General features: G+C 50.4%; 1 protein-coding gene across 3 annotated transcripts in view; it reads left to right on the forward strand.

Annotated features, from left to right (window-relative positions):
- The window catches only part of MBTPS2 (membrane bound transcription factor peptidase, site 2), a 354709-nt gene that overhangs the window by 309460 nt on the left and 27600 nt on the right, over positions 1-17649 (forward strand). For all 3 annotated transcript variants that reach the window (XM_063955767.1, XM_063955765.1, XM_063955766.1), the window contains exon 10: positions 12007-12082. In XM_063955767.1, the coding sequence (XP_063811837.1) occupies positions 12007-12082 (76 nt within the window). The remainder of the gene's footprint in view (positions 1-12006; positions 12083-17649) is intronic.

Here is a 17649-nt window from a genome sequence, read left to right on the forward strand (position 1 = left end):
TCTACTTTCCCAGTAATAAACGGGATTTCAGAGCTCAGGAGTGTTCCTCTGGAGTGCCTTTCGCTACTGGGAAAGTACAATCTACATTCATTTGGGGGTAATTTCTCTAACGTCCTTGAGGATGCTGGGACTCCGTAAGGACCATGGGGAATAGACGGGCTCCGCAGGAGATAGGGCACTTTAAGAAAGCTTTGGACTCTGGGTGTGCACTGGCTCCTCACTCTATGCCCCTCCTCCAGACCTCAGTTTTACACTGTGCCCAGAGCAAGATGGGTGCACTGCAAAGAGCTCTCCTGAGTTCTCTGCCTAGAAGCATTTTTGTTTGGATTTTTTTCTACTTTTTTACAGGGAACACTGCTGACAACAGGCTCCCTGCATCGAGGGACTGAGGAGAGAGGGGCAGACCTTCTTGTCTAAGATAGGCTCTGCTTCCTCGGCTACTGGACACCATTAGCTCCAGAGGGGGTGAACACAGGTTCTTACTGGGCGTCCACCCCCAGAGCCGCGTCGCCGTTCTCCTCACAGAGCCAGAAGAACCGAAGTCAGAAGACGTCAGGCGGCAGAAGCCTTCAGCTTCACTGAGGTAACGCACATCACTGCAGCTGTGCGTCATTGCTCCCATACACCTCACATACTCCGGTCACTGTAAGGGTGCAGGGCGCAGGGGGGGGCGCCCTGGGCAGCAATATAACACCTCTATTATGGCAAAAGACAATATACATGTACAGGTGGGCACTGTACATGTATATAAAAGAGCCCCCGCCATATTTTAGTAAGTTTGAGCGGGACAGAAGCCCGCCGCCGAGGGGGCGGGGCTTCTCCCTCAGCACTCACCAGCACCATTTTCTCTCCACAGCACCGCTGAGAGGAAGCTCCCCGGACTCTCCCCTGCTTACACACGGTGAAGGGGTGTTTAAAAGAGAGGGGGGGGCACATAATTGGCGGATAACATATTATACAGCGCGGCTGGGGGGAAAACATTTTGTGTTGGTCTCCAGGATCATTGCGCTGGGGTGTGTGCTGGCATACTCTCTCTCTGTCTCTCCAAAGGGCCTTGAAGGGGATACTGTCTTCAGAAAAGAGGTTCCCTGTGTGTGTGAAGTATGTCGGTACGCGTGTGTCGACTTGTTTGATGAGGAAGGCTCGCTTAATGTGGAGGGGGAGTGCTTGAATGTCAATCTATTCCATAAAAGGTTAGACAAGGCTGAAGCTAGGGATCAGTCAGGTAGCCAGTCCATGCCTGTCCCTGTGGCGCCAGGCCCTTCAGGGTCTCAGAAGCGCACCATATCCCAGATCGATGACACAGATACCGACACGGATACTGACTCTAGTGTCGACTATGAAGATGCAAAATTACAGCCGAGGGTGGCAAAAGGTATTCGGTACATGATTATTGCCATTAAAGAGGTTTTGCATATTACTGAGGAACCCCCTGTCCCTGACACGAGGGTACACGTGTATAAAGGGAAAAAGCCTGAAGTCACCTTTCCGTCCTCATTTGAACTGAGTGAATTGTGCGAAAAGGCTTGGGAATCTCCGGATAGGAGACAACAAGTTCCCAAAAGGATTCTTATGGCGTATCCTTTTCCACAAACGGATAGGATACGATGGGAATCTTCGCCTAAAGTAGACAAGGCGCTGACACGCTTGTCCAAAAAGGTGGCACTGCCTTCTCAGGATACGGCTCCCCTCAAGGATCCTGCTGATCGCAGGCAGTAAATTACCATGAAGCACATTTACACTCATTCAGGTACTATTGTTAGACCGGCTATGGCGTCGGCCTGGGTTTGTAGTGCGGTTGTGGCATGGGCAGATTCCTTATCTACGGAGATTGACACCTTAGATAGGGATGCCATTCAAATGACCATAGAGCATATCAGATATGCTTCCTTGTATATGAGAGATGCTCAGAGAGTCATTTGTTTATTAAGCTCCAGAATAAATGCTATGTCTATTTCTGCTAGGCGGCTCTTCTGGACCCGACAGTGGACGGGAGACGCCGATTCAAAGCGGCATATGGAGTCCTTGCCTTACAAAGGGGAGGAGTTGTTTGGAGACGGCCTCTCGGACCTTGTCTCTACTGCTACGGCTGGTAAGTCGAATTTCTTACCTTATGTCCCCCCGCAGCATACAAAAAAGGCACCTCATTATCAAATGCAGTCCTTTTGTTCCAATAAAAACAAAAAGGTACGGGGATCGTCCTTTGTTGCCAGAGGGAAAGGCAGGGGAAAGAAGCTGCGCACAGCTAGTTCCCAAGAGCAGAAGTCCTCCCCTGCGTCTGCAAAGTCCACCGCATGACGCTGGGGCTTCCCGGGGGGAGGCAGATCTAGTGGGGGCTCGTCTTCGGTTTTTCAGCCACGTTTGGGTTCACTCGCAGGTGGATCCCTGGGCATTAGAGATTGTTTCTCAAGGATACAGGCTGGAATTCGAAGACTTGCCTCCTCGCCGGTTTTTCAAGTCGGTTCTGCCGGCTTCCCCGTCAGAGAGGGAGCTAGTGTTGGCAGCAATCCAAAAATTGTATATTCAACAGGTGATTGTCACAGTTCCTCATCTCCAGCAAGGAGAGGGATATTACTCAACCTTGTTTGTGGTCCCGAAACCGGACGGTTCGGTCAGACCCATTTTGAACCTAAAATCCCTGAACCTGTACTTGAAGAGGTTCAAGTTCAAAATGGAATCACTCAGGGCGGTCATCGCCAGCCTGGAGGGGGGGGATTGGATGGTGTCCCTGGACATAAAGGATGCTTACCTTCATGTTCCGGTATTCCCCCCTCATCAGGCGTTCCTGAGATTTGCAGTGCAGGACTGTCACTACCAATTTCAGACGTTGCCGTTTGGGCTGTCCACGGCCCCGAGAATATTCACCAAGGTAATGGCGGAAATGATGGTGCTCCTGCGCAGGCAAGGGGTCACAATTATCCCATACTTAGACGATCTCCTCATAAAGGCGAGATCTCGGGAGAAGTTGCTGGACAGCGTGTCTCTGTCCATGAAGACGTTGCAGTTACACGGCTGGATTCTCAATATACCGAAGTCCCAGCTAGTCCCTACAACGCGTCTAACTTTTTTGGGCCTGATTCTAGACACAGACCAGAAAAAGGTTTTTCTTCCAGTCGAAAAGGTTCAGGAGCTCATAGCCCTGGTCAGGAACCTATTAAAACCAAAACAGGTTTCAGTGCATCATTGCACGCGGGTCCTGGGGAAGATGGTGGCTTCATACGAGGCCATCCCTTTCGACAGGTTCCATGCGAGGACTTTTCAATGGGACCTCTTGGACAAGTGGTCCGGGTCCCATTTACAAATGCATCGAAGGATCACCCGGTCTCCCAGGACCAGGGTATCTGTCCTGTGGTGGCTGCACAGTGCTCACCTACTAGAGGGTCGCAGGTTCGGCATTCAGGACTGGGTCCTAGTGACCACGGACGCCAGCCTCCGAGGCTGGGGAGCAGTCACACTGGAAAGAAATTTCCAAGGTCTCTGGTCAAATCTAGAGACTTGTCTCCACATCAACGTCCTGGAGTTGAGGGCCATATACAACGCCCTGCGTCAAGCGGAGGAATTGCTTCGGGAAAAAACGGTTCTGATTCAGTCAGACAATGTCACGTCAGTGGCTCATATAAACCGCCAAGGCGGAACGAGGAGCAGAGTGGCCATGGCAGAAGCGACCAGGATTCTACGCTGAGCGGAAGGCCATATAAGCGCGCTATCAGCAGTGTTCATCCCGGGGGTGGACAACTGGGAGGCGGACTTCCTCAGCAGGCACGACCTGCATCCAGGAGAGTGGGGACTTCATCAAGAAGTCTTCGCACAGATCACGGGTCGGTGGGGACTGCCTCAAATAGACATGATGGCATCCCGTCTCAACAAAAAGCTAAAGTGGTATTGCGCCAGGTCAAGGGACCCTCAGGCGGTAGCGGTAGACGCTCTGGTGACACCTTGGGTGTTCAGATCGGTCTATGTGTTTCCTCCTCTTCCTCTCATACCCAAAGTGTTGAGAATAATAAGAATAAGCAGGGTCAGAACAATCCTCATTGTTCCAGATTGGCCACGGAGGACTTGGTATCCGGAGCTGCAAGAGTTGCTCACAGAAGATCCGTGGCCTCTTCCTCTAAGGCAGGACCTGCTGCGGCAGGGGCCCTGTCTGTTCCAAGACTTACCGCGGCTGCGTTTGACGGCATGGCGGTTGAACGCCGGATCCTAGCGGAAAAAGGGATTCCGGAGGAGGTCATTCCTACCCTGATCAAGGCTAGGAAAGACGTGACGTTAAAACATTATCACCGTATATGGCGAAAATATGTTTCTTGGTGTGAGGCCAGAGCTGCTCCTACGGAGGAGTTCCATTTGGGCCGTCTACTTCACTTCCTTCGAACAGGAGTGACTTTGGGCCTAAAATTAGGGTCTATAAAGGTCCAAATTTCGGCCTCTCTTCCTGAAGTACAGACTTTTGTGAAGGGTGTGCTGCATATTCAACCTCCCTTTGTGCCTCCGGTGGCGCCTTGGGATCTTAACGTGGTGTTACGTTTCCTCAAGTCACCTTGGTTTGAACCACTCAAAACTGTGGAGTTGAAATACCTCACGTGGAAAGTGGTCATGTTGTTGGCATTGGCTTCGGCAAGACGTGTTTCAGAATTGGCGGCTTTATCACATAAAAGCCCATACTTGGTTTTTCACGTGGATAGGGCAGAGTTGAGGACTCGTCCTCACTTTCTGCCAAAAGTGGTCTCATCTTTTCATGTGAACCAACCTATTGTCGTGCCTGTGGCTACACGGAACTTGGAGGATTCCGAGTCCCTGGATGTGGTCAGGGCTTTGAAGATTTATGTGACCAGAACGACTAGAATCAGGAAGACTGAAGCTCTGTTTGTTCTGTATGCGGCCAACAAGGTTGGCGCTCCTGCTTCAAAGCAGACTATTGCTCGCTGGATCTGTAATACGATTCAGCAGGCGCATTCTACGGCAGGTTTGCCATTGCCTAAATCGGTTAAGGCCCATTCCACTAGGAAAGTGGGCTCTTCTTGGGCGGCTGCCCGAGGGGTCTCGGCATTGCAATTGTGCCGAGCTGCTACTTGGTCGGGTTCAAACACCTTTGCAAAGTTCTACAAGTTTGATACCCTGGCTGAGGAGGACCTCATGTTTGCTCAATCGGTGCTGCAGAGTCATCCGCACTCTCCCGCCCGTTTGGGAGTTTTGGTATAATCCCCATGGTCCTTACGGAGTCCCAGCATCCTCAAGGACGTTAGAGAAAATAAGATTTTACTTACCGGTAAATCTATTTCTCGTAGTCCGTAGAGGATGCTGGGCGCCCGTCCCAAGTGCGGAATTCTTCTGCAAGACTTGTATATAGTTGTTGCTTACATAAGGGTTATGTTATAGTTTATCGGTTTAACCGAGGCTATGTTGTTGTTCATACTGTTGACTGGGTAGTGTATCACAAGTTATACGGTGTGATTGGTGTGGCTGGTATGGATCTCGCCCTTAGATTTACAAAAATCCTTCCTCGTACTGTCCATCTCCTCTGAGGTCTGGAGGAGGGGCATAGAGGGAGGAGCCAGTGCACACCCAGAGTCCAAAGCTTTCTTAAAGTGCCCTATCTCCTGCAGAGCCCGTCTATTCCCCATGGTCCTTACGGAGTCCCAGCATCCTCTACGGACTACGAGAAATAGATTTACCGGTAAGTAAAATCTTATTTTTACTAAACGGTGACATGAAGCAGGACATTTTTTACAACAATACCATTACACGCAATACACACCATGTTTTGCTGTGAATACTGTTTTCAGTTTCCTTCTTAAACACATCGAGATGCTGTGGGGTCTATTCATGAAGCAGTGAAAAGGGTGGAGAAGTTGCCCATGCAACCAATCAGCATTGAAGTAACATTTATAATTTCTCATACGTCCTAGAGGATGCTGAGGACTCCAAAAGTACCATGGGGGGTATAGACGGGATCCGCAGGAGACATGGGCACTTTAAGACTTTTAAATGGGCGTGAACTGGCTCCTCTCTCTATGCCCCTCCTCCAGACCTCAGTTAGATTCTGTGCCCAGAGGAGACTGGTTGTACACTAGGGGAGCTCTACAGAGTTTCTCTAGAAAAGACTTTTGTTAGGTTTATTATATTCAGGGAGCACTGCTGGCAACAGGCTCCCTGCTTCGTGGGACTGAGGGGAGAGAAGCAGACCTACTTCTGTGAGTTCAAAGGCTCTGCTTCTTAGGCTACTGGACACCATTAGCTCCAGAGGGTCTGATCACTTGGTGCGCCTAGTTATTCGTTCCCGGAGCCGCGCCGCCGTCCCCCTCACAGAGCCTGAAGAGAGAAGCCGGGTGAGTAAAGAAGCAAGAAGACTTCAAAGGCGGCAGAAGACTTCAGATCTTCCGGAGGTACCGCGCAGCGGTCGCGCTGCGCGCCATTGCTCCCTTACACAAGCGGCACTACATGGGTGCAGGGTGCAGGGGGGGGGCACCCTGGGCAGCAATAAAACCTCATATTTAACCTGGCTATATGTATATAAATTGCCTAGGCAATGTATAGGGACCCCCGCCAGTATAAAAAATGCGGGCCCGAAGCGCGCCATATAGGGCTTCCTCCGCAGCTCAAGCCAGCGCCATTTTCTCCACAGCACAGCTGCAGAGACGCTGCTCCTGGCCCTTCACTGCTACCACAAGTAACAGGCTGCACAAAACGAGGGGGGGTTACGGCAATTTGGTGTTGATTATTATTATTATATAAAAAGCGCTTACAGGTCTGGGGCATTGGTTAATTCCTTCAGACCGCTGGGGCGCTGGGTGTGAGCTGGCAAACTCCCTTTCTGTCTCTCTGAAGGACCTTACTGTGGGTCTGTCCCCTATAGCCCAGTGTGTTTGGGGGTGTCAGTACGTGTGTGTCGACATGTCTGAAATGTAATGCTTTTCCCAGGAGGAGGCTGGTGAGGGAGCTGAACAGAATATGGGAGAGACTCCGTCGGCACCGCCGACTGCTGATTGGGTAGGTATGTGGAAAGTTTTAAATGCAAGTGTGGCTTTATTGCATAAGAGGTTAGACAATTCTGAGTCTCAGAACCAAGCATGGAGACAATCCATGGGTGATGTTTTATCACAGTCTCAGGCCCCCTCAGGGTCTCAGAAACGTCCATTTACCCAGGTAGCAGACACAGATACCGACACGGATTCCGACTCTACTGTCGACTATAATGATGCCAAGTTACATCATAAAGTGGCTAAGAGTATTCAGTACATGAATTTGTTTATTAAAGATGTGTTGCATATCACAGAAGACCCCACTGTCCCTGACACAAGGGTCTGTATGTTTAAGGGAAAGAAACCCGAGGTAATGTTTCCTCCCTCTCATGAATTGAACGCTCTTTTTGGAAAGGCTTGGGAGTCTCCTGACAAGAGACTGCAGATTCCCAGGAGAATTGCTATGGCGTATCCTTTCCCCTCGCCGGATAGATTACGGTGGGAATCATCGCCCACAGGGGACAAAGCCCTGGGGCGTTTGTCCAAGAAGGTGGCGCTACCGTCCCCTGACACGGCATCCCTTAAGGATCCTGCGGATCGTAAACAGGAAACTACCTTAAAATCTATTTATGTTACTACTGGTACGCTACTCAGGCCGGCCGTGGCATCGGCATGGGTGAGTAGCGCTATTGAAAAGTGGACAGATAACTTGTTATCCGACATAGACACCCTGGAAAGGGACAACGTAGTTTTGACCCTGGGTCACATTAGGGACGCAGCGGTTTATCTAAGAGAGGCTGCGAGGGATATGGGCCTCTTGGGATCAAGGGCCAATGCCATGGCAATCTCGGCTAGGAGGGCGTTGTGGACTCATCAATGGAATGGTGATGCTGACTCTAAGAAGGCTATGGAGGCTCTGCCCTACAAAGGTGAAGTTTTGTTTGGTGAGGGCCTCGCGGACCTGATTTCCACAGCTACAGCGGGTAAGTTTTCCTTTTTGCCGTTTGTTCCTCCACAGCAAAAGAAAACACCTCAATACCAGATGCAGTCCTTTCGGTCGCATAAGTTCAGGAAAGGACGTGGTTCTTCCTTCCTCGCGGCCAGAGGTAAGGGAAGAGGTAAAAGATCCCCGGCTGTGGCAAGCTCCCAGGAACAGAAGTCCTCCCCGGCTTCAACCAAGTCCACCGCATGACGCTGGGGCTCCGCTGCGGGAGTCCGCACCAGTGGGGGCACGTCTTCAACTCTTCAGTCAGGTCTGGGTTCGCTCGGACCTAGATCCTTGCGTGCTGGATATTGTGACCCAAGGATACAAGCTGGAATTCCAAGACGTGCCTCCGCACCGATTTTTCAAATCGGTCTTACCAGTTTCTCTTCCAGAGAGAGAGGTAGTATGTGCTGCAATACAAAAGCTGTGTCAACAGCAAGTCATTGTCACGGTACCCCCGTCACAACGGGGAGACGGGTTTTATTCAACCCTGTTTGTGGTCCCGAAGCCGGATGGCTCGGTCAGGCCGAATCTAAACTTAAAATCCCTCAACCTTTATTTAAAAAAATTCAAATTCAAGATGGAATCTCTCCGAGCAGTGATCTCCAGTCTGTAAGGGGGGGATTTTATGGTGTCGGTCGACATAAAGGATGCGTATCTACATGTCCCTATATATCCTCCTCATCAGGCGTACCTGAGGTTTGCTGTTCAGGATTGTCACTACCAATTTCACATGTTGCCGTTTGGTCTTTCCACGGCCCCGAGGATTTTCACCAACGTAATGGCGGAAATGATGGTGCTCCTGCGCAAGCAAGGGGTCACAATTATCCCGTACTTGGACGATCTCCTGATAAAGGCGAGATCACAGGAGCAGTTACTGAAAAGCGTTGCGCTCTCCCAGCAGGTGCTGCAACAGCATGGCTGACTCCTAAATTTACAAAAGTCGCAGTTGATTCCGACAACTCAGCTATCATTTTTGGGCATGATTCTGGACACCGACCTGCAGAGGATCTTTCTCCCGTTGGAAAAAGCTCAGGATATCCAGAACATGGTCAAGGAACTTCTGAAACCGCCAAGAGTGTCGATTCATCACTGCACTCGAGTGCTGGGAAAAATGGTGGCGGCCTACGAGGCCATTCCGTTTGGCAGGTTCCATGCAAGAACGTTTCAGTGGGACCTGCTGGACAAGTGGTCCGGGTCCCATCTGCAGATGCACCGGAAGATAAGCCTGTCCCCCAGGACCAGGGTTTCTCTCCTGTGGTGGCTCCAAAGTTCTCACCTTCTAGAGGGTCGCAGGTTCGGAATCCAAGATTGGATTCTGGTGACCACGGACGCGAGTCTCCGAGGTTGGGGAGCAGTCACACAGGGACAAAATTTCCAGGGAAAATGGTCAAGCCAGGAAGCTTGTCTGCACATAAACGTGCCGGAGTTAAGGGCCATCTTCAACGGCCTGCGGCAGGTGGAGCATCTTCTTCGCGACCTGCCCGTCCTGATTCAGTCGGACAACATCACAGCCGTGGCGCACGTAAACCGCCAGGGCGGAACGAAGAGCAGAGCGGCGATGGCGGAGGCCACCAAGATTCTTTGCTGGGCGGAAAAACATGCAAGCGCTCTGTCAGCGGTCTTCATTCTAGGAGTGGACAACTGGGAAGCAGACTTTCTCAGCAGACACGATCTCCATCCAGGAGAGTGGGGTCTTCATCAAGAGGTCTTTGCAGAAGTGGCAAGTCGTTGGGGACTTCCTCAAATAGACATGTTGGCGTCTCGCCTCAACAAGAAGCTTCGGACATATTGTTCCAGGTCAAGGGACCCTCAAGCAATAGCAGTGTACGCACTAGTGACACCGTGGGTGTATCAGTCGGTCTATGTGATCCATCCGCTTCCACTCATCCCAAAGGTGTTAAGGATCATAAGAAGAACAAGGGTTCGACGATACTCGATGTTCCAAATTGGCCATGGAGGGCCTGGTATCCAGATCTTCAGGAATTACTCACAGGAGATCCCTGGCCTCTTCCTCTCAGAGAGGATCTGTTACAGCAAGGGCCGTGTGTGTTCCAGGACTTACCGCGGTTGCATTTGACGGCATGGCGGTTGAACGCCAAATCCTAGCTAGGAAGGGTATTCCCGGGGAAGTCATCCCCACTCTACTCAAAGCTAGAAAGGAAGTAACGGCGAAGCATTATCACCGTATTTGGAGAAAATATGTGTCTTGGTGTGAATCCAAGAAGGCTCCTACAGAAGAATTTCAGCTGGGGCGTTTTCTCCACTTTTTGCAAGCAGGTGTGGATGCGGGCCTGAAGTTAGGCTCCATTAAAGTGCAGGTGTCGGCCTTATCAGTTTTCTTTCAAAGGGAATTAGCCTCACTTCCAGAAGTGCCGACTTTCGTGAAAGGCGTGCTACACATCCAACCTCCGTTTGTGCCCCCTGTGGCACCATGGGACCTTAATGTGGTGTTACAGTTTCTTACGTCACATTGGTTTGAACCTTTACAAAAGGTAGAGTTGAAATTTCTCACTTGGAAGGTGGTCATGCTATTGGCCTTGGCGTCCGCAAGGCGGGTGTCCGAATTGGCGGCTTTGTCTCACAAAAGCCCCTATCTGATTTTCCATGAGGATAGAGCAGAGTTGAGAACTCATCAACAATTTCTACCAAAGGTGGTTTCTTCGTTTCACATGGACCAACCTATTGTGATGCCTGTGGCTACTGAAGCCTTGGCTGATTCCAAGTCTCTTGATGTGGTCAGAGGTTTGAAAATTTATGTAGCCAGAACGGCTCGGGTTAGGAAGACAGAGGCCCTGTTTGTCCTGTATGCGGCCAACAAGGTTGGCGCTCCTGCTTCTAAGCAGACTATTGCACGCTGGATCTGTAATACGATTCAGCAGGCTCATTCTACGGCTGGTTTGCCGTTACCGAAATCTGTGAAAGCCCATTCCACTAGGAAGGTGGGCTCGTCTTGGGCGGCTGCCCGAGGTGTCTCGGCTTTACAGCTTTGCTGAGCAGCTACTTGGTCGGGGTCAAACACTTTTGCAAAGTTCTACAAGTTTGATACCCTGGCTGAGGAGGACCTTGAGTTTGCTCAATCGGTGCTGCAGAGTCATCCGCACTCTCCCGCCCGGTTGGAAGCTTTGGTATAAACCCCATGGTCCTTTGGAGTCCCCAGCATCCTCTAGGACGTATGAGAAAATAGGATTTTAATACCTACCGGTAAATCCTTTTCTCTTAGTCCGTAGAGGATGCTGGGCGCCCGTCCCAGTGCGGACTCTATCTGCAGTAATTGTATATAGTTATTGCTTATGTTACACAAAGGTTGTGTTTTGGTAAGGGTCAGCCTGTTGCTGATCTCGTTTGTTCATGCTGTTAACAGGTTTTAGTGAAATGTCATGTTGTACGGTGTGTTGTGGTGTGAGCTGGTATGTATCTAACCCTTAGTTTACCAAAATCCTTTTCCTCGAAATGTCCGTCTCCTCTGGGCACAGTTCCTATAACTGAGGTCTGGAGGAGGGGCATAGAGGGAGGAGCCAGTTCACGCCCATTTACAGTCTTAAAGTGCCCATGTCTCCTGCGGATCCCGTCTATACCCCCCCCACCCCATGGTCCTTTTGGAGACCCCAGCATCCTCTACGGACTAAGAGAAAAGGATTTACCGGTAGGTATTAAAATCCTATTTTACATACTATACAATTGTACGGAGCAGCTGATTGGTTGCCATGCACAACTTCTCCACAGGCTCACTTCTCCACTCTTTTCACTTCTTCATGAATAGACTCCTAAATGTGCCCCTTGAAGGGATCGTTTACATAACTGCTGGAGAGTCCATGGGACATTATACTGTCCATCCTAAACAAAAAAACTATAGATCCAGAGACTTAGGTCCGGTTATTTTTATATGTATAAAGTACACTGCGTGAGTTGGGCAGGCCCATACATTACTGTGCAGCAGAGTTGCCACATACGTAGTAGTCACAGTAGTTGTACAGGAGCTAGAGCAGGAAGGCTTATGGGTAAACTGAGCAAACAAAACACAACTATAATGAAGTAAATGATTATTATTTCTTGTTTCCACAGTGAACCTGAGCAGTTTTATTCCACGATACAAGTTTTTCAGCATAGACCTTCCAGTGGTAATAGAGACCTTCTGCAAGTATCCTTGTTGTCCTACTTTCTTGGCAGAGACTACCAATCCTGCCTGGGCATTGCCAGATTAAGGTCCAAATAGGCCTGGAGCTAAAATTGGTGAAGGGCCAATTGTGTGCCGCCTCAGGGGGTGTGATCAGTGTTGTGGTGGTGTGACTAGTGATGTGGGTGGGTGTTCTGTGCTGTGGGGCAGCATCCATTTGTGTAAAGTCATTCCAGTGGCAATTTGGAGCTCATGTGGCCCTCTATGTACGTATGTGCCTACAGTATGCCTATATGTGCTCCTTTATGTCTGTAAGTGTTCCTCTCTGTATGTATGTGCTCCTCTATGTTCGTATGTGCCTATGTCCGTATGTGTTCCTCTATATCCGTATGTGCCTATGTCTATATGTGCTCCTCTGTGGGTTGGGTACGGAATCCCGACAGTGAGGATGCCAGCGGCATACCGAAGGTCAGAATCACAACACTTCTTGGTAAGTAAACTAACCCTACCCCTTATCCTAACCGAAACCCCCCCACAACCTAATTCTAACCTCCCTCTCCTGCAGCCTAACCTTTCTTCCCACAGCATATCCCTAACCCTCCCTGGCATATGGAAAGGGAGAGAGAGAGAATGGGGGATAGAGAATTAGAAGGGGACTGAGAGAAAGAGACAAGGGGAGGAGAGAAAGAGATAAAGGGGAATGGGAGAGAGAGAAGGGGGCACATAGAGAGATAGAAGGGGGTAGACACACAGAGAAAGAGAATGGGAGACGGGGGGGTGAGAGTGGGAGAAGGAGGAGGAAAGAGGGGAGAGAGAGAAGCGGAGACACTGGTGAGACACCGAGAGAGACAGAGAGAGAAAATGAAGAGGATGAGACAGAGTGAAGGGGAAGATACAGAGAGAAGAGGAGAGAGAGTGGGGAGATAGACACAAAAGGGAGAGAGAAGGGGGAGGCAGAGAGAAAGGGAGATTTAGAGAAGAAGGAGACAGCAAGAGGGGGAGAGAGAGGAAGAGATGGGGGGAGATAGTGAGAGAGAAATGGGGGGAGTCAGAGAGAGAAAGGGTTGAAACATGCATCCCTATCTCCCCCCCTCCCCCAGTACTGGCCGCACTATGTAACTCTCCCCCCCCCCTCTTTTAAAAATGTCACAGTGTACCATTTACACCAGCGGATCCCCATGTCATCAGCGCAGCAACAGCAGGTCCTTCCTTATGAGCGAGACCCCTGTAATTAGTACCACAGCAGCAGGTCCCCCTGTCATCAGCGCAGCAGCAACTGGTCCCCCTGTCATATGGTTTTGGCACCGGCAACATCAGCGTCAGGAGGTGAGAGCAGAGGAAACATGAGGGTAGGGGTTTGATCACCACCTACTGTTTTGTTACGGCCCATGGCCAGCCTCTTAGCACTGGATGATGGATCTGCCAGATTGTGCCGGTGGAGTGTGTGTGGGCACTAGGTGGGGGTAGAGGGTGTAAAGGAGTGAGTGGGTGGGGCTTCGGACGGCTACTGATGGTGACCAAAAAATATTTTTTTTCTTATCGCCAATGTTTCTCTAACGTCCTAAGTGGATGCTGGGGACTCCGTAAGGACCATGGGGAATAGCGGCTCCGCAGGAGACTGGGCACAAAAGTAAAGCTTTAGAACTACCTGGTGTGCACTGGCTCCTCCCCCTATGACCCTCCTCCAAGCCTCAGTTAGATTTTTGTGCCCGAACGAGAAGGGTGCACACTAGGTGGCTCTCCTGAGCTGCTTAGTGAAAAGTTTAGTTTTAGGTTTTTTATGTTCAGTGAGACCTGCTGGCAACAGGCTCACTGCATCGAGGGACTAAGGGGAGAAGAAGCGAACTCACCTGCGTGCAGAGTGGATTGGGCTTCTTAAGCTACTGGACATTAGCTCCAGAGGGACCGATCACAGGCCCAGCCATGGATAGGTCCCAGAGCCGCGCCGCCGGCCCCCTTACAGAGCCAGAAGACAGAAGAGGTCCGGAAAATCGGCGGCAGAAGACGTCCTGTCTTCAACAAGGTAGCGCACAGCACTGCAGCTGTGCGCCATTGCTCTCAGCACACTTCACACTCCGGTCACTGAGGGTGCAGGGCGCTGGGGGGGGGGAGCGCCCTGAGACGCAATAAAAACACCTTGGATGGCAAAAAAAAATGCATCACATATAGCTCCTGGGCTATATGGATGAATTTAACCCCTGCCAGAATACACAGAAAAACGGGAGATAAGGCCGCCGAGAAGGGGGCGGAGCCTATCTCCTCAGCACACTGGCGCCATTTTCCCTCACAGCTCCGTTGGAGGGAAGCTCCCTGGCTCTCCCCTGCAGTCACTACACTACAGAAAGGGTTAAAAAAGAGAGGGGGACACTAATTACGCGCAGTATTAAAAATACAGCAGCTATAAGGGGAAAAACACTTATATAAGGTTATCCCTATATATATATATATATATATATATATATATATAGCGCTCTGGTGTGTGCTGGCAAACTCTCCCTCTGTCTCCCCAAAGGGCTAGTGGGGTCCTGTCCTCTATCAGAGCATTCCCTGTGTGTGTGCTGTGTGTCGGTACGTTTGTGTCGACATGTATGAGGAGAAAAATGATGTGGAGATGGAGCAGATTGCCTGTAATAGTGATGTCACCCCCTAGGGGGTCGACACCTGAGTGGATGAACTGTTGGAAGGAATTACGTGACAGTGTCAGCTCTGTATAAAAGACAGTGGTTGACATGAGACAGCCGGCTACTCAGCTTGTGCCTGTCCAGACGTCTCATAGGCCGTCAGGGGCTCTAAAGCGCCCGTTACCTCAGATGGCAGATATAGACGCCGACACGGATACTGATTCCAGTGTCGACGGTGAAGAGACAAATGTGACTTCCAGTAGGGCCACACGTTACATGATTGAGGCAATGAAAAAATGTTTTACACATTTCTGATAATACGAGTACCACCAAAAAGGGGTATTATGTTCGGTGAGGAAAAACTACCTGTAGTTTTTCTGAATCTGAGAAATTAAATGAGGTGTGTGATGATGCGTGGGTTTCCCCCGATAACAACTGATAATTTCTAAAATGTTATTGGCATTATATCCTTTCCCGCCAGAGGTTAGGGTGCGTTGGGAAACACCCCCTAGGGTGGATAAAGCGCTCACACGCTTGTAAGAACAAGGGCTCTACCCTCTCCTGAGATGGCCGCCCTTAAGGATCCTGCTGATAGAAAGCAGGAGGGTATCCTAAAATGTATTTACACACATACTGGTGTTATACTGCGACCAGCAATCGCCTCAGCCTGGATGTGCAGTGCTGGGTTGGCGTGGTCGGATTCCCTGACTGAAAATATTGATACCCTAGATAGGGACAGTATATTATTGCCTATAGAGCATTTAAAAGATGCATTTCTATATATGCGTGATGCACAGCGGAATATTTGCCGACTGGCATCAAGTCTAAGTGCGTTGTCCATTTCTGCCAGTAGAGGGTTATGGACACGACAGTGGTCAGGTGATGCGGATTCCAAACGGCATTTGGAAGTATTGCCTTATTAAGGGGAGGAGTTATTTGGGGTCGGTCTTTCAGACCTGGTGGCCACGGCAACAGCTGGGAAATCCACGTTTGTACCCCAGGTCGCCTCTCAACATAAGAAGACGCCGTATTATCAGGCGCAGTCTTTTCGTGGGCAAGCGGGCAAAAGGTTCCTCATTTCTGCCCCGTGACAGAGGGAGAGGAAAAAGGCTGCAGAAATCAGCCAGTTCCCAGGAACAGAAGCCCTCTCCCGCCTCTGCCAAGCCCTCAGTATGACGCTGGGGCTTTACAAGCAGAATCAGGCACGGTGGGGGCCCGTCTCAATGAATTTCAGCGCGCAGTGGGCTCACTCGCAAGTAGACCCCTGGATCCTTCAGGTGATATCTCAGGGGTACAAATTGGAATTCGAGACGTCTCCCCCTCGCCGTTTCCTAAAGTCGGCTTTACCGATGTCTCCTTCTGACAGGGAGGCAGTTTTGGAAGCCATTCACAAGCTGTATTCCCAGCAGGTGATAATCAAGGTACCCCTCCTGCAACAGGGAACGGGGTATTATTCCACACTGTTGTGGTACCGAAGCCGGACGGCTCGGTGAGATCGATTCTAAATCTAAAATCTTGAACACTTACATACGGAGGTTCAAATTCAAGATTGAGTCACTCAGAGCAGTGATTGCGAACCTGGAAGAAGGGGACTACATGATGTCTCGGGACATCAAGGATGCTTACCTTCATGTCCCAATTTACCCTTCTCACCAAGGGTACCTCAGGTTTATGGTACAGAACTGTCACTATCAGTTTCAGACGCTGCCGTATGGATGGTCCACGGCACCCCGGGTCTTTACCAAGGTAATGGCCGAAATGATGATACTCCTTCGAAGGAAGGGAATTTTAGTTATCCCTTACTTGGACGATTCCCTGATAAGGGTAAGATCCAGGGAACAGTTGGAGGTCGGTGTAGCACTATCTCAGGTAGTGTTGCGGCAGCACGATTGGATTCTCAATATTCCAAAATCGCAGCTGATTCCGACGACTCGTCTTCTGTTCCTAGGGATGATCCTGGACACAGTCCAGAAAAAGGTGTTTCTCCCGGAGGAGAAAGTCAGGGAGTTATCCGAGCTAGTCGGGAACCTCCTATAACCGAGCCAAGTCTCAGTACATCTGGGAAAAATGGTGGCTTCCTACGAAGCAATCCCATTCGGCAGATTGCCACGCGAGAACTTTCCAGTGGGACCTGCTGGACAAATGGTCCGGGTCGCATCTTCAGATGCATCAGCGGATAACCCTGTCACCAAGCACAAGGGTGTCTCTCCTGTGGTGGTTGCAGAGTGCTCATCTTCTAGAGGGCCGCACATTCAGGACTGGGTCCTGGTGACCACGGATGCCAGCCTGCGAGGCTGGGGAGCAGTCACACAGGGAAGGAATTTCCAGAGCTTATGGTCAAGCCTGGAGACATCACTTCACATAAATATCCTGAAGCTAAGGGCCATTTACAATGCTCTAAGCTCAGCAAGACCTCTGCTTCAAGGTCACCCGGAGTTGATCCATTCGGACAACATCACGGCAGTCACCCACGTAAACAGACAGGGTGACACAAGAAGCAGGGGGGCAATGGCAGAAGCTGCAAGGATTCTTCGCTGGGCGGAAAATCATGTGATAGCACTGTCAGCAGTATTCATTCCGGGAGTGGACAACTGGGAAGCAGACTTCCTCAGCAGACACGACCTCCACCCGGGAGAGTGGGGACTTCACCCAGAAGTCTTCCACATGTTTATAAAACTCGACAAGTATTGCGCCAGGTCAAGGGACCCTCAGGCAATAGCTGTGGACGCTCTGGTAACACAGTGGGTGTACCAGTCAGTGTATGTGTTCCCTCCTCTGCCTCTCATACCCAAGGTACTGAGAATTATAAGATGGAGAGGAGTAAGCACTATATTCGTTGCTCCGGATTGGCCAAGAAGGACTTGGTAACCGGAACTTCAAGAGATGCTCACGGAGGATCCGTGGCCTCTACCTCTAAGAAGGGACCTGCTCCAGCAAGGACCCTGTCTGTTCCAAGACTTACCGCGGCTG

Source organism: Pseudophryne corroboree, chromosome 2 (assembly GCF_028390025.1).
Source record: "Pseudophryne corroboree isolate aPseCor3 chromosome 2, aPseCor3.hap2, whole genome shotgun sequence".
Classification (NCBI taxonomy): domain Eukaryota; kingdom Metazoa; phylum Chordata; class Amphibia; order Anura; family Myobatrachidae; genus Pseudophryne; species Pseudophryne corroboree.